The 25,961-nt window shown below is 43.4% G+C and overlaps 3 protein-coding genes across 7 annotated transcripts; 1 reads left to right on the forward strand and 2 right to left on the reverse strand.

Moving 5' to 3' along the window:
• Window positions 1–244: 244 nt before the first annotated feature.
• On the reverse strand, window positions 245–2,810 carry LOC133930424 (protein IQ-DOMAIN 33-like). Its single transcript, XM_062377067.1, has 6 exons — window positions 2,441–2,810; window positions 1,849–2,145; window positions 1,549–1,755; window positions 1,316–1,429; window positions 875–1,243; window positions 245–762 (listed from the first exon to the last, which is right to left on the reverse strand). The coding sequence occupies exons 1-6, from the start codon at window positions 2,516–2,518 to the stop codon at window positions 661–663; spliced, it is 1,167 nt and encodes a 388-aa protein (XP_062233051.1). The 5' UTR covers window positions 2,519–2,810; the 3' UTR covers window positions 245–660.
• A 4,301-nt stretch (window positions 2,811–7,111) lies between these two features.
• LOC133883410 (pentatricopeptide repeat-containing protein At1g03540) lies at window positions 7,112–11,896 on the reverse strand. 5 transcript variants are annotated; one of them, XM_062322732.1, is made up of 6 exons: window positions 9,701–11,896; window positions 8,546–8,867; window positions 8,105–8,342; window positions 7,819–7,918; window positions 7,402–7,728; window positions 7,112–7,255 (listed from the first exon to the last, which is right to left on the reverse strand). In XM_062322732.1, exon 1 carries the CDS (start codon window positions 11,657–11,659, stop codon window positions 9,833–9,835), a length of 1,827 nt encoding a protein of 608 aa, XP_062178716.1. In that variant the 5' UTR covers window positions 11,660–11,896; the 3' UTR covers window positions 7,112–7,255; window positions 7,402–7,728; window positions 7,819–7,918; window positions 8,105–8,342; window positions 8,546–8,867; window positions 9,701–9,832. The 5 variants fall into 5 exon arrangements, with proteins under 5 accessions (XP_062178716.1, XP_062178715.1, XP_062178717.1 ...); XM_062322731.1 differs by having other exon boundaries at window positions 7,112–7,323; XM_062322733.1 differs by having other exon boundaries at window positions 7,112–7,728; window positions 8,105–8,312.
• Window positions 11,897–23,339: 11,443 nt separating this feature from the next.
• On the forward strand, window positions 23,340–25,115 carry LOC133883589 (exopolygalacturonase-like). The gene is made up of 4 exons (XM_062322963.1): window positions 23,340–23,573; window positions 23,660–23,971; window positions 24,114–24,632; window positions 24,714–25,115. Exons 1-4 carry the CDS (start codon window positions 23,442–23,444, stop codon window positions 24,948–24,950), a joined length of 1,200 nt encoding a protein of 399 aa, XP_062178947.1. The 5' UTR covers window positions 23,340–23,441; the 3' UTR covers window positions 24,951–25,115.
• The last annotated feature ends 846 nt before the right edge of the window (window positions 25,116–25,961 follow it).

A 25,961-nucleotide genomic window follows, 5' to 3' on the forward strand; every position in this document is an offset into this window, starting at 1 on the left:
ATGCAAGGACAAAACACAATGAGATAGATTTTCATTTTGTCAGAGAATGTGTAGCGCAAAAACTCTTGGATATTCGATTTATTCACACAACAGAACAAGTCGCAGATGGATTTACCAAGCCACTATGTACTCATAAGTTGAAAGAATTTAAACGCAATCTCAACTTAGGAAAGTTGTGATTGATGTTAGATAGGAAATAATCTCTTGCGCCGACACTGGCGAGTATTCTTACTGAACATGATTGTGGACTTCTCTTTATTTATTTTCTGCCCCAAACAGTCCTCATACACATCCAAAATTTGTTGCAACGGATTAGCGTTCATTGCACCGTCCTTCAACAAAATCAATGAATCGTCCGCAAATAAAAGATGAGGCACACTGCGTAGAAGCAGAGCTATGGACAGCGACATCTGAGCCGACATTTAGCGAGGAACTTTACATGACCGACGCAACATAGGACAACTAGTAGACGTAGACTCAACAGGAACTCACCAGTCTTTCAGACCATACAAACCCAAACAAATCGTCAGTTACTTGAGATGGTTTCCGGTTCCGGTTGGAGAACGTTCCACAAGCACTGCAATCCGGCTCCGGCGGCGGCGTTGCAAATCCGAAGCATACTATATGTACAACAGATCGTCGCATGCTTTTGTGTCCGTCTCAGTAATCCGTCGGAGGTTGGCAGGCGTCGTAGGCGCCCTCGGTCTCGGCTTGATCCTTCTGCAGCGCCTGCTCCTCTCTCCGGTGCCCTTTCTTTCTCACCTTGCATTATCACAACATGAGATCGCCCGGCAAATCGTCGCATCAGCTCATGGCATTGCTCAAAATCATCATCGAGATAACGGCGACAACTGGGGAGAGATGAACTAGCTACCTTGTGTGATCTTGCTTGGAGGCGGTGGTCTGACGACGCCACCTTGCGACGCGGCAGGTTCCTGGCGCCCTTGAGCCGACTCCTTCCCGGCTTGTGGCTGCCGAAGCTGGAGCCATCGAAGCTGACGACGGACGCATCGTTAGACCCGCAGCTCTCCTTCTCCTCGACGGCGAGGTCGTTCCGCCTCCTGACGACGACCACCCGCCGCCCGGCCGTGGCCGAGCCAGTGTCGGCGTTCCGGCTCATGCAGTCGTCGGCCGGCTCAGCCTGCCGCGTCGCCATCCACCGCTCCAGCCAGCTCCACCCCATGTTGAACTCAGCCTGATCCGGCCGCGCCGACCGCTTCTTCGTGCCGCCGCAGCTCCTCAGCTGAAAGATATTCCACCCATCAGCTCAACACACTCGATTTACGATACAACTGTAGCAACGCGCACCACCGACCTGCTGCGAGAAGGCGTAGGCGAGGGCTCTCTCGCGCCGCGTCGTCGCCTCGATCCTGCTCTGGATCCTCATCCTTGACACGTTGGAGCTCACCGTGCTGTCGTCCCAGTCCTCCTGACACCAAATCCCAGGTGCATTCATCAACAATGGCAAGACCATATGCATTCATGCCTTTCAATTTATTGCATCCAAATCTGCAATACAATCTAGTTCGTGCGTGCAATATACTGTACCTTGACTCTGAACACTGGCGGCGGCCGTGACTTCTGGCTTGCCCGCTGCTGCACCGACGCACTGTCCTCGCTTAGCCGGAGGTTGCTCAGTGACTCGGCTACCTCGACTTCCAACGACGCCGCAACAGACGCCGAAGTGGGGCTCCTAGGCTCGTCAGCGCCGTCCCTTTCTTTGCGTTTCCTCGACTCCTGAAGCTGCCTCCTCGCCTGCGGTTAAGCAAACGGCACACAAATCGTTCCTGCATTAACAATGGCCCTTGTTCCTTTGTGATAATTGGAAACTTCGAACTAGGATCAGACCATGAATCCTCTGAGTGCAGATTGGATCAGCGTTGCCGCTTCCTCTTTCCCGGCCCAGGCGTGGCTGGGCTCGCTGGGGATCCCCTGATCTTCAGGCTCCCCAGGGTAGTTGGCGTTGTGCACCTCGCTCGGTTGAGCCACCGGAATGTGCGGCTGCTGCTGCATCACGAAGGTCTCGAAGCTCCTGACGGAGACCGTCTCGTCGTCCTCTTCCTCTTGGCCTGCGTTCATCTCCTCGCCGCAGAGGTACAGCCGGAGAGAGCTCCATCTTCTCCTGTGATCAGCAGAGCCCTTCTCCTGCAACAATGTTCATGCACAGTGTCAATTCACTGACACTGCAAGCTCCATTTTTCAGACAGCATATGTGCACCAAAACCATGTAATGCAAAAGTAAATTAGCCTCGTGGGCAAGCACCGATTATGCGTCAAGAGTGATCTTTACCTCTTTTTTTTTTTGGTACTCCACTGCAATAGCACTAATCTAGTACTTGGAACAATGTACCCCACAGAAACAGTGAAGCAGCAAGAACATATACATCTGATGTCTTGAAGATGGCGACGACAGAGAGGGAGAAAGAGATAAGGCACTCACACTGTGGCCGCGGCCGCCGGCCGATGAGCACGGGTTCTTGGAGAAGACTCTCCGGACAATGCCGCCGGCGAGACCCATTTCTCGGGGCGCCTGGGAGCCAACCTTGCACACTAGAGTGGGGTGTAACCGTGTAAGGTAGTCGGTGATCTTGCCATGACTACGGCTGGTATAAGGCCCTCTGTGGCTCAGTCTCACTCACTCCACAGTACGATGCTGCCGTGTACCCTGTTAGGCGCTCGACCGTGCAGTAGTCCTGCACCGCACCGGCTTCCCCTTCTAGCAAGTCAGCAACAGGCCAACAGCCATGGGCGAATGGCTAAATCCAAAATGGCTTGGCATGCTTTAAGCAAAGCTCCCCAGCGAGATGTGCTTTGGTGCAACTTTGTGTAAAAGTGCACGCGTCTGATTGGTGGATGTATGGAGAAAATGTGCACAATGTACAGATCGTGGTGGTTCCAACGATGTGAGAGAGAGATGAGAGAGAAGGCCCCATGTGTTAGTTTTCTTTGGCCTGGCAGAGAGCCATGAGACTTTCGAGCTGGAGTTGAGCATCTTGTTTTGTACTACTCTTTCAAGTAAGTTGTCGAAAGTAATGTTCTGCTATGCTCACACAGTCACACTCACCGTCAAGTTGCATCAAGTTACTTGAGCTGATAGGCTGAAAAATATAAATAAACTAGCGTGTAGCCCGCGCAACGCAGTTGCACGGCTACTATAAAGAATCCGCTGGCATTATCATAGCTTTATGATTTAACTTCCTATCATTCTTCTTCGTGTCACTATTATAACTACTCTTGATAGACATAATTCTAATCTAAGCCTACTATAACAACACTTCAATCTGTTTGGGCTTCATCATCTGCGCGGTTTACAAACTGCATTTTTCCCTATCAACTTCCTAATGCGCAACCTTGGAGCTACACGATTCATGCCCAGTGCATCGGAGCCCATATTATCCTATACTGATTCACTCTTGTATGCAGATCAATGGTTTCATCGACGTTCATTGTCATTGCTAGAGGTTGTGATTCCAGCCTAAGTGATAGTGATATACATGTTATGTCTTGCTATATCGTCTGGCTGATACCACAACCTTAAGCTACAGGGTTGTGAGAGATGATGACGTCCTAAGAGGGGAAGGTAAATTAGTACACTAGAAACCTAAAATAAATTAGCTCCAAACAACTTCATAAGATAAATCTATATCAATTTGTATTTAAATGTGCTCTAAGTTTATCTAGTGTGTCTACTCTACCGCTTAAGATGATTTCAACCTACTCTAGCAAGGTAATTGCAAGTATGTAAATGTGAAAACATAAATAAGGTAGAGAGATAAACTCGATACAAGGGTTTTATTTTATGGTATCAATGACATGAATGTCAGCCCTAATCTACGTTGGAGCTCCACAAAGGATATGCTCCTGATCGTCAAGTCTCTTCCGGTCACGGCTCTTGAGCTATCAAGTCACTAAGATAGGGTCTCAAGCATGATTAGCCACCAAGACAAGGTCTCACTACTAACCTCTTTTCCAGTCACTTGCCGCCGTGATCACTTCAAAACTTGAGCCACCAAGGCAAAGGTCTCCGCGTTCCGCTCCACACCAATGAAAGTACATCTAGTCCCTCTATATGGGTTTTAGATAATTGATGACAAATGATTAAGGGACTAATGAGATTTTGGACAGGTATTAGTCCATTTGAAGAAGTAAAATGACTTTTATGTCCCTCAAAAAGAAAAGAGAAGCAGCAAATAGTTACTCAATAGATTTAAATTTATTTTATTTTTGAATTTGAGTATAGGTGCGCCGTACTATCAAGAGGAATACGTTTGGATTGACTTGAAGTTGTCTCGGTGCTCAAATAACTCTTCTAGATCAAAGATGAGAGACACATATCACTTTACGAACACCTGATGTTTTAAAAAATTGTCAGGACCCGGAGTCTCTGGACAATACTTTGGTAGAGGGTTCTGGTCTGTGGTTGGAGTTCAACCCGGAGTCTCCGGGTTAGCTCGGATACTAAGGGTAACAGGAGTCTCCGGTCGATACTCCAGCAAAGAGTCTCGGTTAGAGCCTAAAAGTTTCACTCGGAGTCTTCAGGTTGATCCGAATACTCCGGGTCCTGTGTTCATCCGGATCCTTCGGGTTGGGTTTTGGACAGACTCATGGCTGTGCGATAAGTGCGGAGGCTCGGCCTGCAAGGATTTGAAAGTTGGGATTTGAAAAGTGTGATTGAGTGCTAGTGAGAAAAAATCCATTGTTTGAGCACTTTAGGTGTTCAACAAGCCGTCAGCTCGCGTTCTTTACTCTTGGAGATTGAAGCTCCCAGACGGTTAGGCATCACCCGGTGAGCATCCAAGCTTGTGGAGTGCCTCGGGAAGTTTGTGAAGGTCATCATCGCCTCCACAAGGAAAGAGAAAAGTTGAGTAAGCCCCGAGCTCGATCTTCGTGGTCGCTCAGTGAGGATAAGGGTTGAAAGAGACCTAGCTCTTTGTGAGCACCTCAACGGAGATGTAGGATCATTTGATCTGAACTTCAGAAAATAAATTCATGTCTCATTTGATTTCTTTGTTGCCCAGTTGTTTTTTGGGCGATCCTCCCCGATCTACGTGTTTGTGTGTTTTTAGCTGCAGGTGATTCTTTTAAAACCTTCATACATCCTTAGGAATCTGTGGTACCACATGACATCAAATAGATTTACTTAGAATTTCATAGGCTTCGTTTTCTGTTTCATCCAGACTATCCAGGCAAAACCCGGAACCTCCAAACCCGGAGTATCCGGGTTGACCTAGATTATCTGAATAGTTTAATTAACTGCAAAGTTTTAAATTTTAGAAAACGTCTATTCACCCCCCTCTAGACGACATATCATACATTCAACTAAGTCGGAGGGTCAACAAGTTTGAGCCACCAAGGCCCAAGATACCGACGAGTCACCAAGACTCTAAGACACCGATGTACCACTCGGTACAAGCTAGGATCACTCATTGATTTCTTCTTCAAGCTGCGGCACCTAGCTACAACCCACTTTAGGCCTATAAGCACTAAATACTCTCTAATCTTATGCTTAATTGCTTTGGATGATCACTTTAAGTATTTTGGTGGCTTGGATGTCTTCTCAAGTGTGTATGAGTTTCCTCTAGACTCCAGCAGCATACCACACCCTTAAATGACTAAGTGAAGGGGTATTATAACCTCAAACCCGACAACTAGCTATTTTCCTAACGACTCAGAAAAGCTGTTAACACCGGATACCGGTGAGAACAGTAGTACAAAAACTGGATCATCTAGTGAGTATAAACTTAGAAACTAGCCGTTAGAATAACACTCAAAACCTCTGTGGAGACCAGACATTCCAATATGCCTTTAAGTCCATCACCGGACCTTCCAGTTAGTTATCTTGAGCCAGACTATGCCACTTTTTCTCTGTGTAAAATGCTCTGGTGCATTCATCTCTGTGATCACCGGAGTATCCGGTGAGTTAATCTTCATTCTTTAGCATTTGCAGTCGCCTCTGCAAGAAATGCTCCAGCGCCATACTTCGGTGTGCACAAACCAAGCACCGAACATTCCGATGGGTTGATCTTCAGTCTTCTACACTCGCATTCTTCTCTGTATGAAATGCTCCGGTGTTACCCAGTGCAGATCACCGGATTATCCGGTGAGGTCATCAGCCTTCTCTCCTTTGTCAGAAATGTTACGGTAAGTTCAACACATAGAGCACCAGACTTTCCGGTGAGGCTAACAGTCTCTGAACACAAAGCTACGATGAATGCAAACTTTTCTGAACCGAACTATCAGGTGAGATCAATTCTCCTAGGACTTCTCTAATTTAATCAAACTTTGTCCTGGCTGCGATAGCTGATGTATTGCATCTATGAGACCTACTAACATATCTTCTTGACAAACATGTTAGTCCCAATGACTATATTATCATTAATCATTAAAATCATAATTACTATCTAATAGGGTCATTTTTGCTAAAGGGTTCAAGCCCGATGCAGCAACGCATCTATCCTTCTTTACTGATCCTTATCTCTATTGATGTCGGTAAGCATACGAGTCGCTAGGCTTCTCTTTTTCATTGCATCCGCCTCTATCATCCAGCGTTGGATACGTGTATAAGCTCATCTCCCACTTCAACACCACTATGCTTTGTGATATCCTTAGTTTTGACGTCTTCCCGTTCGACACCGCATACACCCCCCTTCCACTGCTACAGAGCATGCAACAGTGTTGGCCAATCAAACCACCAGCCTGTCTATATCGTCCAAGAGAGAGAGAATATGTTACATTGTTTAAATAGATCGGTCATCCTCTTGTGTCACATCCTTTCTCCTTTTCTTTCTTTTTACACTACTGATATTGAGTTATGTTTCTATTTTTTTTCTATTGCATTTTAAAAGATCATTTGCATTGCAACTTCAAACTCCTAAATGCATACAAGGCGCAATGAACTTATGCATTAATCAAATTATGTTGTTTCTTTTTACTAGCATTTGGCTTATTTTTAATAATGGTAGATGTGGATAATATAGAAGCATGTATAGGGACATTTTGTGTTTATTTTCGTAATAGCAATGATGAGTAATTTATAAACATGCATAGGATATTTTGTTTTCTTTTTTTAATTAATGTGATAATTTATATGCTTTGAGAGCGAAAGAAGAGGTTTCTTTTGTTAGCCCATTACTAATATAATAGATTGCTTATTAACAACGTCCAGTTCAGTTTGTACATGTTATAACCGGCGATCCAGGAAGTACAAGTGCTAACACGAACTCCTTCCAAGTGCAGAAGTCTCAATCCTGATCTCCTGTAAGCCGGATTTTCATCACACAATTAGTGCTGAAAATCTTGGTTAAGTCTGAAGACTGACGAAATCTGTCGGCAAGACCAACAGTCGCTTGAGCAGGGAAAGAACGTTGCGAGGGCCCGGAAATAAAGGTTCTAGATGTGCACCTTTCTCACTGAGCTGTCACATGGCTTGCTTCGTCCATCCGACCGAATCCTGTTCTTGCTTGCTCTTGGGTGCAGGCATATTGGCCCCCTTCTCTCTCTTTCTGCAAGTATTACAACCCACTCAAGCATGCTACAGGCCCTTACACAAAAAGTACACGAACCACGCTAGATTGGGCAGACCCCGGACCATCCAACAAACGACAGGCAGGCGCTGTACTGGTCTCCGTTTCCCAATCCCAACAACAGATGCAACCAGTTCAACAGGCACCCATGACAGGGGAGAGAGGTAATCCGTCCAAGTCCACAGCGCTAATCACGTACGGAAGCCTATGCAATCATCGACAGGAAAATTATGGTACGACGACTGTACGAGCAATCGTCCCGAAAAGAACAGATTAAGAAGGCCAAGTACTGTACCTAGGCAGATCAAATCAGCTGTTCTTTCTATATCATTTTAGACAAAAGCAGGGATTAAGGGCAGTATTATATTCGCGCTTAGCTCAACAGAGAGTTTGATCTGCACAAAAGGTGAAGATTAAAATGTGTGTTTTTTCGCTTTGCTGATTCGTGCACATGCTTCCCATCATGTAGATTGGGATCATCACGCACGCTTCAGATTGATACTTGTCCACGTGTCAAAAGAGTATATCAGCTAAACGAAATTTCATGATCGTTAAGTCAGTAGTTGCATGAAACTGCTTACCTCTGCTCCGGCACTGAGAGTGTCGGTGACGATGCATAAGCATCAACACCACCAGATCCGCATAGCCACAGCTCAAAACTACAGGAGGAGGGGCTCTCTCGGTCCTAAATTGAAGGTACTGGGAACAGGCGCAGAGCTTTCACCAATTTCACTGCTACTCATCAGGTGGAAGTGGAACAGTTGAAAACTTGCAATGTCCCCATGGTGCCTTGTAGAAGTAAGCAAATAAAACGAGACACTGAAATGGGAACCAAAAAAATTTAAGTCAGCATGGTAAACAAGAAAACATGAGCTTGCACTTGCAGGTGATTGCAGGCAAGATGTGTTTGCTAGCTAACTAGGACCAAAACTTAACAACCAGAATGCGGCAGTAAAATCTACGGTGAAGCATCATTGAAATAGGTAAGCCAGTAGTGTCTTTCTAGGTTTTCTTTTGAGTACCTATGGAGCAACAAGTTCATCAACTGGGAAAACAAGTGGCATTCAGAGATCTTTAGGTCTCTCAGGAAGGATCTGTTGATGTGAAGTTTCATCTGACATGTGTGTGCCACCATAGCTTGATTTTGCAAATAATGTATGATAGTCATTGTTGATTTGTACCAAGATCTCTCTTATTTCCTTTCAAAAAAGATCTCTTCTTATTCTGCTACAGCAAGCAGTGACGACCGCTAATTGTTGTCTACTGTAATACGAATGGAGTATAAGCTCCTCATCGATAGATGTGACCAGGTTAGTCCCAGCAGAGCGCATCATACAAGTGGACCTGTAGATAAAAAAAATAAACAATGTATATTAAATCATTTCGATGATCATGAGATAAACAGCATCCACTTTGATCTACAGTTCAGAGAACTTATCCTGGCCCCTAATTAGCTACATGTGCTGTCAGAATTTACAAATACCATTAGTATCAATGAGCACAAAACACAAAATAGGTAAACCATTACATTCATCATATGGCTATCTGCTCCTTACCATATGATCGTCTTGCTGGCTAAAACTACATGATCTCTTTCTGCCACACAACAGTTGAGAACTTGAGATGGTAAGTAATATAATCCTCAGTATTCCGCATACCAAAGGCGTGCTACAGTGCCACGCCGGCCCGAAGGCCCTCCTCACACATGACAATTAAACTGTTTGAGGCTCTGTCCTAAAAGGTCTCAGCAGTTGGAGTAATATAACTGGAGTAATTCATCTTGAACTCTAAAGAAATACTTCGACAGCAACTAGTCATGCTATTTCCTAAAAGCAAAGATATAGTGAAAAACATGAAAAATGAATAACTGATCACCAAACCAGGCACAGGAAAATGTACTCGTCCTTGCAAAAAGAAGCCTATAGCTGTGGACAGCTTGACTGACAGACCCCTTTTGTCTCCATGGTGGCCAAGGCCAGGCGATCCTAGTCTGACACCTCTAATAGTCTCTGTGGTTGCAACCGCATTAACATGCAGTAAACCAGATATTATTATCTTTGCAGAGCAGATCACTCATGATTTCTATCAGTCAATTGATGGATTGAATTTTTCAAGATGCCAGCTGGTGTTAGTTTGCAATGGCAGTTCATAAAAGTACAGCCTTTTCAGAACAATACCTGCTAGCATTCATCCCAAGGATTTAGAAATGACTTATGAGCATTAATTCAGATATCACAATCACCAACAATCTGTGGAATCGTGAAATTTTATGGACTGTACTTCATCATCTGTACTCATGTCCCCATAGACTACAAGTTCTGAAGTCCCTTGTTAGCATTGGGCATGTATAATTTGCTTCGGTTTACATCAATGCAGCTAATTCCTGGTTCTTTCTTCACCTTTCTCGATTTCATCAGCTTCCTGACCTCCACAGCATTTTCCCATCGCCCAATTGTTCTGTAAACATTTTCAAGAAGAATGTAGCTCAAGTGGTATTGAGGCTCCAATTCCATCATTTTCTTTGCAACCCTTTCTGCTACATCTGGGTTAGTATGTGTGGCACAGGCACCAAGGATTGCTGCCCACAAGGACGAGTCATCCCTGAATGGTGACTTGTTTACCAGATCTTCAGCCTCTTCCAGAAGCTCTACTCTACTGAGGAGGTCGACCATGCAATTGTAGTGTTCAATACCAGGGGCAATGCCATACTCCTTGCTCATCGAATTGAAATAGTTCCTTCCTTGCTCAACCATCCCAGTTTGACTACAGGCAAAAAGAACACCAATGAAACTGATGTAGTCGGGCCTGACCCTTTCCCTGACCATCTCATTGAACAAATCGATGGCTTGCTCACCATGGCCATTCTGAGCAAAACCACAAATCATGGCATTCCAAGTAATCATGTTACGGACAGTGCTCCTTTCAAAAACCTTGTAAGCGTATTCTACCGCACCACATTTCGCGTACAGGTCAACGAGTGCAGATTCAACAACGACGTCTCTGCAGCCTCTCATCCTCATAAAACGGCAGTGGATTTCTTTTCCTAGCTTTACTGCAGACAGGCCAGCACAAGACCGCAGAAGAGTCCCCAAGCTATACCAGTCATCATCCTCCTTATCCATCTGCCGAAACAAAGAAAGAACTTCTTCATGCTCCCCGCTCTGGCAATACCCTCCGAGCAACGCGCACCATGAAACAGCGTTCCGGACCTTCATCCTGTCGAACACCTTGCGTGCATCGACCATCATCCCGCACTTGGCGTACATGTCGAGCGTGCTGCTCTCCACGACCACGTTCCCACACAGACCGCGGGTCACGACCTGAGCATGTGCCTCTCTTCCGTGCCTCACCCTCTTCAAGTTCCCCAGCGCCGTCATCATCGAACCAAACGTGCAGCCATCCGGCCAAACCCCGTTCGCCACCACCATAGCCCGGAACCAACGCAGGGCCTCCTCGAACCTGTCATTCCGTACGAACGCCGATATCAGGGACGTGTAGCATATCCCGTCCGGGGCGCGCATTTCCTCGAACGCCCTCCGCGCGTCCCCCGGCGCACCCGCGTGTCCGTACATGTCGACGAGCGCGCTCAGCAAGACGCCGTCGTCCGCAAACCCGCGGACGACTACAGTCCCGTGGACGCAGGCTCCGGCGCAGCGATCGCGGAGCACGGCGCAGGCCTTGGCGGCAGCGGAGAGCGCGTGGGCAGTGGGCGAGACGCCGTCCGCGCCGGCGACCATGGACTTCAGGGAGAGGAGCGCACGCCGGGGGTGACCCGCGCGGAGGAACGCCGCGAGGATGGACGAGTGCGCGACGACGTCGCGGCGGGGCAGGTCGTCGAACGCCCTGAGCGCGTGGGGCAGGTGACCCGGGAGGCGGACGTACAAGGCGAGCAGCGCGTTGGCGAGGTAGCGGTCGGCGAGGAGCCCCGACCGCGCGGCGCGGGCGTGGATGCAGTAGCCGAGTATAGGAGGCGGGCGGCGGAGGAGGACGGCGGCGAGGGAGACGGCGGAGGAGAAGGCAGCGGCGAGGCGCGCGGCGGCGGGGAGGTCGTGGGAGTCGAGAAGGCGGATGACTTCGGTGAGGTGGGGCGCGGCGGCGGCCGAGGGGAGGGAGCTTCGGTGTGGGCATCGTGCCATGGGAGAGCACGGCGGCTCCGGCGGCAGGGGAGCGGCGCGGGGTCACCGCATCGTGTTCGTTTTCCTCGCGGGGCGGTGGTGCAGTGACGGTAACGTGGTAATGTGCGGGCGATGCCGTTCCAACCGTCCGATCTAGAATCCCATGCTCACGATACCTCGGAGCCTGTTTGGTTTGATGCTCGATTGCTCATGAGAGCTAAAGCTCTTGTTGCTGAAATTCGGCGACTTTCAAATCGATGCCAGAATTTAGCTGTCTTTATTTGGTCGTTTTGTTCATCTTTAGAAAAAAAATTAATCAAATGGTGAGTTGCTTCTAAGTGTTTCACCAAGACAGAATTTTCTTTCAGTAATAGATGATATACTTATCAACGACGAAGCGTATGTGATAACTTCATCAATCTTGAAACTCCACATTTTCGGTCTTCGATAGATATTGTGTGAGTCTATATGTGTGATAGTGTGAGTGAGAAACTAATTTTAAATGTGTCTTAGTTTTCTTGTGATGAGTGATTGACATTGTCATTTATTTGGTTTGATGATCTTCGGTTTTGCATGAGTTTTGATGTGATTTTAATTGATTTGAAATTTTATTTGAGCATATTGATTATGAACTAATTAGAATTAGAGTTAGAGATATATGTTTGCTTGTTTCATAGTGTGTAGGTGATGGATGTAACTTGACGGTCGACGGCGGGATGGACGGTCGACGGCGGGATGATCGGGATCAAGCAGAGTGCTTGGTGCCAGACAATCAAAGAGGTTGGACGGAGTCAAGGGTGATCCTAACTGAATACGTGGAGGTTAAGCAAAACATTGAAGGCGGATGGAGACGGTGTATTGACAAAGTCAAGCAAAGAGAATGCCGGTGTAAGTGACAAGATGACTCGAAGGATCGGGAGCGGGAGAGACTTGCTGACGGTTAGGATCGCATAACGGAGTACACGTGTCGACATCGAAGCGTTTGCTTAAGGTGTAAGCAAGGCGGTGAGTCACACTTTGAGAAGCGTGCATACGGTTTCACGGTTTGGTCTCAAAACCGTGGGAAGACTGGAGGAGTATGTGGTACCATCGCGAAGCTTGCGTCGAGGCGAAGCTAAGTCGTGAAGGCGCTGCGGCCGTCCGATGAATGGAGAAGAAAATAAACCAAAATACATTCGGTGGTAGGTAGGAGTGCACTACAAGAGAGAGGTATTTTAGAAAAAGTTAGAAAATTTAAGGACCAAGTTTTCTAGTCCTATAAATAAAGGGATAGAGCTAGAGAGAGTTTTGAACCATCCACTTGAGCCCCCTTGTGCCACACATTTGAGAGCCTTAGAGCTAAGGTTTTAGAGCAGAGAATGATAAGTGCTTAGCTTATGTAATATGTGAGAGTTTTGAGAGATAAATCTTTGTAATCCGTCTAATATAGGGTTGGTCTCTTTGAGTAATGAAGTTTATATTTTTTGCATATGCTTGAATTCCCCTCCTTCTAGTTTCCCTCTATTAGTTCCCTTGCAAGTTTGCAAGTTTTTCGGTTTTGATTTTCGTTTTGATTTTTGGGTTAAAATTTTAGCACTTTGTGAGGTCATTCTTCTTGTTGCTAGATGCATAAAAACTCACATACGAGTGTATACTCATGGGTCTTGAGTACTCTTGTCTCTAGATCATCAACTTGGAGAGATTCTTTACTCGGTGATCTTTTTTTGAGCTACAGTTTTTCACCTTTGCAGAGTTATTTTTCTTGATGCTAGTGACTTAAACACTCATATACTCATATATTTGAGCGAGTCTTGAGTCCCCTTACCACTAGACTATCATCTTGGAGGATAATCTTGTCCGGAGTCTATCTTCTCTAGTTTCTTTGAAAGTTGCGAGTTTTTGTGCATAAAGACACATAAAATGATCTTGAATAGAACTTATGGTTTATATTTCATTCGTGGAGTCATGTTGCCATAAAACTAGACTTTTTGCTTTGTCTCTCTAATTCTTTTGCTTGCGCTTGAGCGTTTTGAGATGCGTTAGGTGAGAAATAAGAAAAGATCATCTATTTCGAAAGAAATTTGTTGAGACACCTATTCACCTCTCACTCATTATTATTCTCGTTCCTACAATAAATATATAAATACATCTACGAATTGTACCCGTGTTTAAAAAAACCAAGTTGGCATGTCAAATTTAGCATGTCTTTCATTCGCTTCTTTTAAGCACAACCAATATGACCCTTGAGGCAACTTCAGTGGTATAGTTCCGCTGTTGCAGTAGTATTCTATGCTAGCTTCGATGCAGGGATTCAATAAGAATTCTCATAACATTTTAAGGAATTATAATGGCTATGAACTAGCTTGAGTATAAAAAGACTCATAACAATTTGTTTTAGCTTTACAAAAAGTGCAATACAAAAATTCATGGCGTTAAATATAATACATTCTATAAGGAACCTGTGAGTCAGCGCCTGTTGCTCCAAATACGTACCAAGATCTCCCCACGAGCATTTGAGATCACTAAGCAACGAATGCCCTAGGCCCCTGTCCCTTTCCCTTTCGCCTCAGCACCCTTCTGGGCCTCGCGTTTTTGCCTCTTAAACATTTGTGAGCAAGATTTTAGGCTAGGTCTTCAATTAATTTTAGATAATGTTTTCTTTTTTGCGGCAGGTAATGTTCATGCTCTCAATTTTTCTTGACATTTCCCACACTCGCCTAATGCGACGTGGCACAAATGATTGTCTGTATATTTGTGGCGTTTTTTTCGATTGCAAAAATGTCTTGTTTAGATGGCAGTGGCATTGGTACCATTTACCTAGAAGTCGAGTCCCGATTGGAAGGCCAAGCATTGAACTTATTAGTTTTAAAGGTCTATTTGGAAGAGTATATTGCTCTACTACGTAATTTTATAAAGTCAAATTGAGTTCTAAAGATCCTAATCCTACCCACCGTTTTAAATAAGCCCGTAGTTTTTATTTTTTTTCTAGTTCCACTTTTAGTATACTTTGGGTAGATACATATTTGAAAAAATATCACAAATCACATATATGTATTTTTGAACAAAAACAAATCACACATGTGTATATAAAAATGGTTTTTATTGCGTTGGTAGTAGTACTGTGGTACACGTTACAACCACAACCAACATTGATACACAACATCAAACACTACTATGCTGATCATTTCTATGCTTACGAAGACCAAATTAACCTGACTTAGTTGACTAAGCGTAGCACATACACTAACACACGACGACACACCCGAACTAAGCGAGATTTATGAGATGTACTTAGTGCCCTAATGTCGGACTATCTATTGTAGTCTTGAATTTTCTCTTCTGAATCAAAACACTCTGACATGTATAATTTATTGAGCACCGTACTATTCGGCGTTAATAATTTTTCTAGGACATGTTCAGTTCAATCCAATCTTTGTTCCGTTTTGGTGGTTTCTTCATGTATTACATCCATAAGATATACTAAGATACATACTTGATAAACATATTAACTATATTGTTATTAATCATCAAAATCACATAAATACACTAAAAGTATCATGTTTGCTACAACCACACTCAAAACCATTGTTAACACCGAATGTTCTCATGCTATCTTGAACTTTATCGTTGAACTATCTGGTGTGTAGACTTGAGCCAACTAGGTCACTTCTTATTATGCATTTGTTCGACGTGTAGATCCTCTAATCACCGAACCATTCGGTGTATACAACCACACCTGACAAGCCATTGCAACATCTCCTACAAAATGCTCCAGTGTTTTCCCCACCTCAATGCTGGAATATTCGGCGTGTAGACTAGAAGGACCTCTTATGAGTCAAAACACTCCGCGCGTGTAAAAATTCCTGAGTATCGGACCATCCAGTGAGTGCAATATTTTCTGAACTCGCCCAATTCAATCTTTCTTGAGTTCCGCTTGGTGGCTTATTCATGTATTGCATACATTATGAGACCTACTAAAGCATATATTTGACAAACATGTTAGTCATATTGACTATGTTATCATTAATCATCAAAATCACATACATATCCTAAAAGTATCATGTTCGCTACATAGGTCCCACATCCATTCTTATCCTCTACAAATAGCAGGACCTCCCCTAAATCTCTCTCTCTCTCTCTCTCTCTCTCTCTCTCTCTCTCTCTCTCTCTCTCTCTCTCTCTCTCTCTCTCTCTCTGCAAAAAGTTTTTGCGGTGCTCCAATGAGCGAGCCAAATAGCTTTGAGTGGCCATGGAGCATAGTTGTTAGCAACACAATTTTGGCCGAACAAGCGGCGGTTGGCGAGGAGGGCGACAGATCAACCCCAAGCGGGGCCCCTAACTATGAGGCCTTGCTATTTGCGCTGGTCTCCAGCCAATTTCTTTTGCGCCAGTGGAGGTGGCTCTGTTGGTCCTTGTGCCCATCACATGAATAGCTTTAGTGGTGCGGCTCGACCGTGATGATGACTTATACATGCTAGAGGAGCCACTGGCCTTGTGCGAGGAGGAGGAACGAGGGGTGCTGGAGGGGAGTCCGTGATGATGGACGATGGGTGGATGTGGAGTAGGTACTGCAGCATGACCATAATCTATTGTGTTGGTGCTCAATTCGCTATCCAATATGTAAATATTTGCTCCTAAATATTGCACTAATTTGCTCACAAAAGTGCATCAATTTGCTTTCTAAGTATTACCCTATTTTGCTATGAAGCAAATAGCCAAGTCTCCAATTTGAGACTAATATTTCTTCAAGTAAAATTTGTGTTTAGTCTCTTTGTGTAATGAATATCCTCAAGGATTTCAATGAGAATTGGCATTGGAGACTTGACTATTTATTTGAAGAGCTATCTAATTGTTTAAAGAGTCGAGTTATATGAAAATATATTTACTATCTATCCAATGTAACTGTCGATATAAAAAATATAGGGGTCCTCCACCAGGATGGCCCACATCGATCAGCTATGGGGCAGTATTCGCTTTCGATCTTCGACCTATGACCCCTGCGCGACTAGTCGACGCCAGCGTGACCACGACCAGGGCCTCCACAGGGTTCCCCACGACCAGTCAGGTACTCGTCTAGGCCAGTAAAATCTCATTTAATGCCACCACTCACACCATTTTCCTTCCCCAGACAATCCACTCCAGCTGAGGCGGCAGGGTCGGCGCAGAGTTACCTTATCCCATCCCGCAGACATTAATTATTGCGGGACGGGTGCACAGACGTGATAGAGGCGCAACAGACGCGTGTGGGAAGCCTGCGATAGGACAAGGCAGGCCGAGCACTTCGGGCGTGACAAATGGGGGTGCAACCGATGGATGGGACGACCGCCGCAGGGGCCCAGGGCAGGCACAACGAATGTAGGCTTGTGATGATTGCTTATATCATCTCTTAGGATAGGTATGGGTCTGCTGGTTGGGTCCACTTGTAAGACTTCTTTCCCTAGAATATAAAGGGGGATATCTTCTGTGAAAAAAGAAGGATGAAGAAGAATACATAGGATGTAGGGCTATTACCTCACGAGGTGCCTGAACCTGGATAATTTTGGTGTCCTTGAGCAGTGAACACACACACATTCTATAGGCACACCCGGAACACCGATCACATACCCATTGTCCAGCATCACTGTCAGGAATTTACCCTCGATAGTAACATTCTATCACAATACCTTAAATTTATATTCTTGTTCATTGTGTTAGATTTTTTTTTACACAATTTTCTAGAAAATTCCATAACTTGGAGGTTCCGGGTCAAGCTGGAGTATTCAAGTGCTTCAGAACTCAGAGGTTCCGAGTCAGGCCGGAATATCTGAGTGCTCCAGAACTCGGAAGTTTCGGGTTGTATCCGAAAATTCCATATTTTGATAGTTTCTAGCTCTTTGTATGTATATGTTTTGTATCTATACTTGTTTTTGAGTTTATGCTTATCCTAACATGTGTAGACATGATTGCAATCTGGTTATGTCTATATTTTGTATCTATACATGTCTTGATTGCTTGCTAAATATGCTATAATTTATTTATGGTGCTTCTAGCTTCTCTTATCAACTAGTATGTGTAAGTCATATAACTATGATGAGTAGGATGCATTGCACACTCATTTGTTGATTGTTTGTTTGTAGAGTCTTATTTGATTTTATCCATCTTATTGAATTCTATTTTGGCTCTTATATAGAAATTAATTGAATAGCACATTATGGGGAGTATTATATTTTGTGCATCTTAAATACTCATAAAGTGTGAAGTAATACCACTTAAAATTGATATCATTGCTTATCTAGTATCTATGTGATATGTCAAACTCATATAAAACTTAATTTTGCAAGAATCCATTAATTAATTCATATTTGATCTTAAATTGAAACTTGGGATTCTTGGTACTTCTCTAGTGATATCTTAATCTTAAGATTTTAATTTGAATCTTTCTCGCATTCGGATCAAATCAATAATAGATTTTATGTGTTTACTTGTAATAGTTGATTTTGTGAAGAATATTTTGAAGCATGAGGTTTAATTTTTAAAATCCTTCTCCCCATGCTTCTGTAAAAAAAGTTGATCTATGTCTTATTGCAATTATCATCTTGTAGTATCTCCATATACCATTTTTTTCTTACAATTGGTAGTAATACAAGTGGTAATACTTGTTGATCATCTTTGTTTCAAGTGTTGCTTCCAAATAATTTCTTTCTGTGTGAAAGAATTTATTTAACTCCCCTGATAGGGATATTAGTTTCTTCAAAGAAACTTTCCTTTTAGAGTTTTTAGAAGCTTGCTATCTCAATGCTTGAATTATTATCCATATATTTGCTTGAGATAAGTTTGTTTAGAACTTCTTCATATCTTTATATGCTCAATCTTCACTAAGTTCATTTGTTGAACTTTGTGAATGATCATTTGTTAATCTTTTGGTCTTATATGTAATTTGGACATTATTATTAGTATTTTGTCTTTCATGTGGTATCTTCAAGTCTTATATGCTATTTTATCTAAATTATTCTTTTTTATTTTGAAAATAAAGAGTATGCTTGTTTGACTTAAATGTTAAATCTATAGCATGTTTGTCTTCTTTGATCCAAGTTATAGAGTAAGCCTCCCTCAAGTGTTTTTAATGACTAAAAGGTGCATAGTATTTTTATTTGTTTTTAATTGGTATATATTTTTCAATTGGTATCTATTTCATATGCACCACCTATTGAAGAGTTTTCTCTGTATGATGAGTTTTGATAACCTATTTGAACCTAATGAGTTTGGAGATCAAATTATACTTAAATGAGTTTAAGTACAATGGAGATGCATTGGAAGCTTAGGTTAATCATAATGAAGATTCTTCCAAATAGAAGATCATTTCAATTGGATTTTCATGAAGAATGTCACTATTTCAATTAGTATTTATAAAAAAGATCGTCTTCTTCAACTTGAATTGGAATCAAAAGGAAGGATCGTATCAAAATAATGCTAAGTAAACACGAACAAGTGTCCAAGATGAACAAGTCACTAAGATCAAGTAACTTGCTCTAAATCTATGCAATCTACATAAGTTTCAATATTGCATCATAGCATCAAAATGACTTGCGAAAATGTATTTTTCTTGCAAGTGCTTAAAAACCTCTTTATTGCAAATATGACAAATTTGAAGTAGCATATTTTTGTGGAAACTTTATATTCATGTTTATGATTCATTCAATCCCAAATATGCAAAAAAAAAAAATCATATCAAATGCTTGAGTTGCTTCTATATACAATATTGATAAAAATCATAAAAATCTTTTGCTTAAGGTTTTTAGTCTGGTTTGTTTGGCCTCATTGAACATGTATGCTTATGAGATGTTGATATTTTGTGCTAAACGAGATATTCGTTATACTGTCAACTATTTTTGCTATGTTCAATTTTGTGCCTAATCTCAAACTCATGCTTGACTCATCTTTAAACTAAATTTGTTTCAATTGGCATCTATTTCAATTGGTATTTCTTTCAATTGGTATATTTGAAATCTCTTTTAGCATCTCTTTAAAACCATTTGACCTATTATATAGCTTGTTCTTCTCATACGGTTTATAAATAGATAAGTGTATTTGGTTGAACTCAAATTATGAGAAATGCACATATCATGTGGAGTTCATACTATACATGGTCTTGCACTAACTTTTGATGATTTCTTTTGCGGGATAGAGCTAATATTCTTTTGAGAGAATTTTCTTTTGACAATCGAAATATTTTTGGGAAATTTCTCTTTTTAGCAAGTCCTTCATGATTCTTGTCAATTTGACGTCAATTGGAGTAGAATTCGTTTCAATGATTCTATTTTAGCATTGATGTCAATTGGAGGAAAATTTAGACTAGATTTTATATGTAAGAGGGTTTTGCTTATGGGGAAGAATTATTGCTCATAGGGGAAATTTGTAATAGATATTTTTTGTATGTAAAGAGAATGTTAATTAGGGAGTTTTTAAAAGCAAAATCATGCAACTCAGTTTTAAAAGCAAAATCATGCAACTCCTTTGTTTTTGAAAAGTTTTCTCTTTGCATGAGAATATTCATTTTCATATTTACTTTTTCATGCTTGCTTCATATGTATAAAGGAAACTTCATCCAAAATTTGAGATAGATAATGTATGCAATGATATTCAAGATTCATTAACATATCATAGATTGTGGGGGGGGGGGGGTTGCTTTATACATATTTAGTTCTACTAACATCAAAATCTTTGTGATGTTTGATACTATTAAAACTAGTTTTGATAACCTAAAATATCTATGGACTAACAATGTTGCTGGGTTTGTTAGTAAGTTGTTCCATATATGATGCATGGAGGAGACATATGTATCAAGATGAATGATCTCTTAGTGATGCTCATAAGAAGAAGAAAAAATTCATATAAGATTGATGATAAGTATGAATGCTAAGTTACTTGTGGAGATCAAGTAATTAAAGGTATGCCATTATCGATAGAATTTTATGGACTAGCCCGTGTGCTTTATGCTTAAAAGTGAGTTGGGGTTAGAATATATAAGAAGGCATAAGTTGAATTAAAATCCAATATGTTAATAGTGAAGAACAAGATTGGACTCCATATATAATAAAGTGAATTTATTGAAGATGTCAGATACAAAATAATTTTCTATGGCAAGATAATGAAGGGCAAGCAAGACTCGGCTGCGACGGATCATCCGGTGGTGAAAAGCAAGCAAATGTTCTGGCGCCAAAGGACCAAGGTGGTGATGAAGAGTGAGTGAAGGGTTTGCGCAAATACCATGCGAGGCTATGAGAAGCCATGGATTATTCGCATCAGTCACTTGAAGAATCAAGAAGAGATGGAGTAAATACGATATAGAAGTTGGCAACCCTCAAGGTTTGAAAAAAAAAAGAAGCGGTACTTGAAGGTATTCAAATGCTCAAATTGGTTCAAACGAGTTTTACATTTGAATTTGAGTATAGGTATGCCGCGCTATTAAGAGAGATGCAACATGAGCTATTTGTCGTATCTCAGTGCTCAAGAGTTTCTAATCAAACCAAAGTGATTGAGTTAATGGGTATTTATAGCCTCAGCCCCATTGACTAGTCGTTGCCCCAACGACTCAAATGCACTGTGAAGACCAGATGGTCTGGTGTAGACAGTGGTACAAGCACCGGAACATCCGATATGTGCAACCTCAAAAACTAGCCGTTAGAACCCTATTCAAACCTTTGTGAACACTGGACATTCTGGTGTACCTTCATCTCTAACGACGGAACATCCAGCGTAACTTCTTCTGCCACACGAGCCACTTCATCTTCTAGGTATAAAATACTCCGACATTGCCTTGCTTCATCGTCGGACCATTCGATGTGTTGTTTGATTTATTCTTCTATGCAGAAACACTCCGGCGTGATGATCTTCAGTACGCGGAACCATCCGGTGTCTTGATTTTTATTTTTCCATAGCTGCAATCCCTCTCTGCAAGAACTGCTCTGGCGTACTATCCACGCGTGTTCATCCCAAAGTGCTCGACTATTCGGTCTATTGCATTGCAGAACATCTTCCTTTGGAAATACTCCGACGTGCACATCTTCATGTCACCAGACTATTCGGCATGCAGAAGTGTCGTGAACTGAAATGCTTCGACGTATACAAAGCCCTTTGCGCCGAACCATCCGGCATTGTCATTTTTCCTGGAACTTCTCTAATTCAATCAAACTTTGTCCCGATTGTAGTGACTTCTTAATGTATTGCATCCATAAGACCTACTAACATAAATTCTTGGCAACCATATTAGTCATAATGACTATATTGTCATTAATCACCAAAATCATGATTATGACCTAAGAGCCATTTTCGCTACAGCGGGTGCTCCAATAAAGACCAGGGAGGAGCGTCAACTCCTCATCACCTCGAGAAAAAACCGAGTATCTCTATCATGTCTTTACTTTTAAGCAATTTACTTCTAGTATTTAAAATTCCATATTTACATCCTTTCAATTTTCTTTACAATATTGCTTTGCTAGAATAGGGATGTTGCTTGATTGAGCTTTCTTGTGATTCACCTAAAAACTGGTGCATATTTAGGTGTTGTTACATTTCATTGCAACAGGTTTAAGTTTAGAAACAGATTTAGAATCCAATTTACTCCTCTTAGACATCTTGATCCTATAAAGTATGTATTTATAGTACAAAACATAAACAAGATCTAAAAAAATAAAACATAAATAAGATGGCTCATCCATACAGTAACTCTAACTTTACGAATTTTTAAGCTAAAGAAATACATTCACTTATTTTTCCCGTCAGGAAATACATATTGCAAGCACTTCCCCAGCTTCATTCTTTGAAGGGCGACATTTTCGTGGCACAATCCTGACAGTGTGATTGCCATAAATATGATAGCCTCAGATTAGTTCCTACCTACTTGTACCAACCTCTATAGGTCACGTGCTCAAGGATTGATATTTCATCCGAAATTCCACAAATTTTTGGTCATTTCATTACCTCCGAAAAAGTTTAAATTACAGCCACGAAATCCGTTCAAAATTTGAGTTTAATATGGTAAAGTACGGCTCGAGACTCCAAAATTTCCGACAATTTTCCATCCTACCTACTTGGACCAACCTCTAGAGGACAGATGATCATGGATTAATATGTTGTCCGAAATTCGACGAGTTTTTTTATCATATCGTTACCCTCCGATAAAGTAAAATTACAGACATGAAAATAGTTCAAATTTGAGTTTAATATGGTAAAGTACGGTTAGAGACTTCAAATATTTGTTGTTGCGTATGTAGTAACACACTAGGACATCTAGAAGACTTCAAATTTTGACTTGGCTTCCAGGTCAAGAACCAAACGGCCTCTCAGAGAACGATTCTTGCCTCCACCTATTTATTTTTTTGCAGTTTCTTGTTCAAACCACAAAAGAATTGACAACTGAAAAGCTCGAACACCTCCTAATTGCGCGCGTGGAGCTCAAACCACTACAGTAGACTTATACTTTCTGCTTATGTATTTTTATCTGCATGACTCAAATTTGTTGAAACTATTTCAAATACTGATTTGGATTTTTGAACGAAATCTCCAAAATTTCGCTATTTCATTCCTTTCTGTGACCTCCAAAATTTTTCGGCAGAGCGAAATAAAAAAAAGCTCTGCTCGTGACGCGAGGCAATTCAGCCATGAAAGAAGGTAAATACCGGTGCTCATGGCAAGAGCAGCTGCCTAACAAACAGGCACTATACAATTCAATTATAAAGTTTCAAGAATTTGTTGTGGGAAAGGACGAAAGCACTGTACCACCATAAATCATGCTCTGCTCTGCACATTTGCATGGTGTTGGTTTTCCTTCCAGAGGCACCCAACCATGTCGTTGCCCGTAGCTGCTCTGCTTCTTCTGGCCATGGCTATGCCGTTGGTAGAGGTCACTGATGCCGGCTCGGTCTTCAACGTCACGGATTTCGGCGCGGTTGGCGACCGGAAGACGGATAATTCCAAGGTGATTTCTGGACATCAATCACCAGCTCATGAGCAATTGCACTTTGCTAATTCTAATACTGTGCAGCGTCGTGCTCTTTTTCGCAGGCTTTTCTGAGGGCATGGATGAAGGCGTGCGCGTCGCCAGGGAGGCCGGCCGTCGTCGTCCCCAGGGGCGACTACCTGCTGCACCCGCTGGTGTTCCGGGGCCCGTGCAGGGGCTACATGGAGATGCACGTCGCCGGCGTCCTCCGAGCGCCGGCCGGCCTGGACGCGTTCCGGGGCTGCCAGGAGTGGGTCCACTTCACCAGCATCGACGGGCTGCTGGTCACCGGCGGCGGCACGTTCGACGGCCGCGGCGCGACGGCGTGGCCGCTCAACGAGTGCCCCCGGAAACCAGACTGCAAGTTTCTCCCCACCGTAAGTTCAGCAAGCATAGCGTTCGCGCGTTGCCGCATGTTCAGCCTGCTGCATGTCTGCTGGCCGTTCGATCGGAAAACCGACGGCTCACGTTGATTTTGCATCATGAGCATTTCGGTTTTTTTTTTTTTTTTTGGTCCAGTCCATCAAGCTCGGGCGCGTGAGGAACGCGACCATCACGGGCGTGACGTCGCTGGACAGCAAGTCCTTCCACGTCACCGTCGCCGGCAGCCAGGACGTGCACATCCACCGCGTCAGCATCCGGGCGCCGCGCGACAGCCCCAACACGGACGGAGTCCACATCCAGGGCTCATCCAACGTCCGCGTCACCGACTCGGCCGTTGGCACCGGCGACGACTGCGTCTCCGTCGGGCCCGGCACCTCCGACGTCCTCGTGTCCGGGGTGTCCTGCGGCCCCGGGCACGGCATCAGCGTGGGCAGCCTCGGCAGGTACCCTGGCGAGGAGGACGTGCGGCGGCTGCGCGTGGCCAACTGCACCATCGCCGGCACGTCCAACGGGGTGCGGATCAAGACGTGGCGCGGCGGCTCGCGGCCCACCGCCGTCTCCGGGCTCGTGTTCGAGGACATCGTCATGAGGATGGTCCGCAACCCCATCATCATCGACCAGGAGTACTGCCCCTACACCTCCTGCCATGAATCGGTCAGAACGAAACCTGTCTCTTGTTGATGCATGGCGAACCGGATCATAAAACTCCACGGTTTCAATCGTTTGCCCGTGCAGGAGCAGCGGCCGTCGGCGGTGAGGATAAGCGACGTCAAGTTCAAGAACATCAGAGGCGTGTCGGCGACCAAGGTGGCGGTGAAGCTGTCGTGCAGCGAGGCAAGCCCGTGCCGGGAGCTGGAGCTCAGGGACATCGACCTGAGGTACGTCAGGCGCGGGGTGGCCACCCAGTCGCGGTGCGCGCACGTCGCCGGCGGTGTGGCCGGAGGCACGCTGGTCCCTCCCTCTTGCATATGAAAACTGCTGCATACTAGAGATCGATGAATTGGAAAAGAACGACTTTTTGCTTGATTTAGTTGTGAAATGTGGTTACCAGTAGTGAAAGAACATAACGACAACACTGCTGTATTGTAAGTTGTAATCAAGTTCGTCAATTGTCTGATGCGATGCCAATTATTTGCATCCCCGTGTCGATGGTAACAGTATCATTCGTTCTCTTAAGAAAGAAGAGAAAAACGCAGTGGCATTCAGTCACTGCGATCTGAGGACTTCTTCCATTAGATCCAGTGCTTGGCTTGTGTTTCTCATCTCCATTTCAACGGGGCCTTGAGAAAAATGAAGTGCTAGTGAATGGTGGTGATCCGAGTCACCTGTTGACTGCACTTGGATCTCACTCTTCAGGCTAACAATGTGCTTGAAGTACGAATATGGATGAAAATAGACGGGAACGTTTGAGAAAATCTTTAACCGTTTCCGCTTTCATATTTTCTCTTGAAAATGGAATCTAAAACAGAAAAGCCGAAAATGGATACGAACTCAGAAATATCGGAATATCGAAAACGAACCAATCCAAACGGAAACATATAGGTATCGGTCGGGAACCGATAATTCAAAAAGGAAACACCGACCCGTAGAGGAGCACCATTAGATAAATTTGCAGAAAAAGAAAGGCTAGACACTACATTCGAATTTAAAGATCGTGTCCAAAAGATCTTTTCACTAGAAGCATTAAAGAAAAGTCTGACATTATAAGGACATATATGAAAAAGCAAACGAGCATGGAGAGTGCCAAATTATTACTACATGCTATCGCTCTCCTTGCATGGTAGAAATTGTATACACGTAAAAGACACTATGCAGATATGTAACTCTAGTGTCGCATGACAAAGACTAACCACGAACTGTAATCCCTTGCTCATTTACCCATGAATTGTTCACTCCCTTCTCAATCTGTTTGTGTTCTACAAAGCAATAGAAGACAGATATTATCGTAAATGCATAAGTGTTCACACATTTAATAATGAAATG

This window comes from Phragmites australis, chromosome 10 (assembly GCF_958298935.1).
Source record: "Phragmites australis chromosome 10, lpPhrAust1.1, whole genome shotgun sequence".
Classification (NCBI taxonomy): Eukaryota; Viridiplantae; Streptophyta; class Magnoliopsida; order Poales; family Poaceae; genus Phragmites; species Phragmites australis.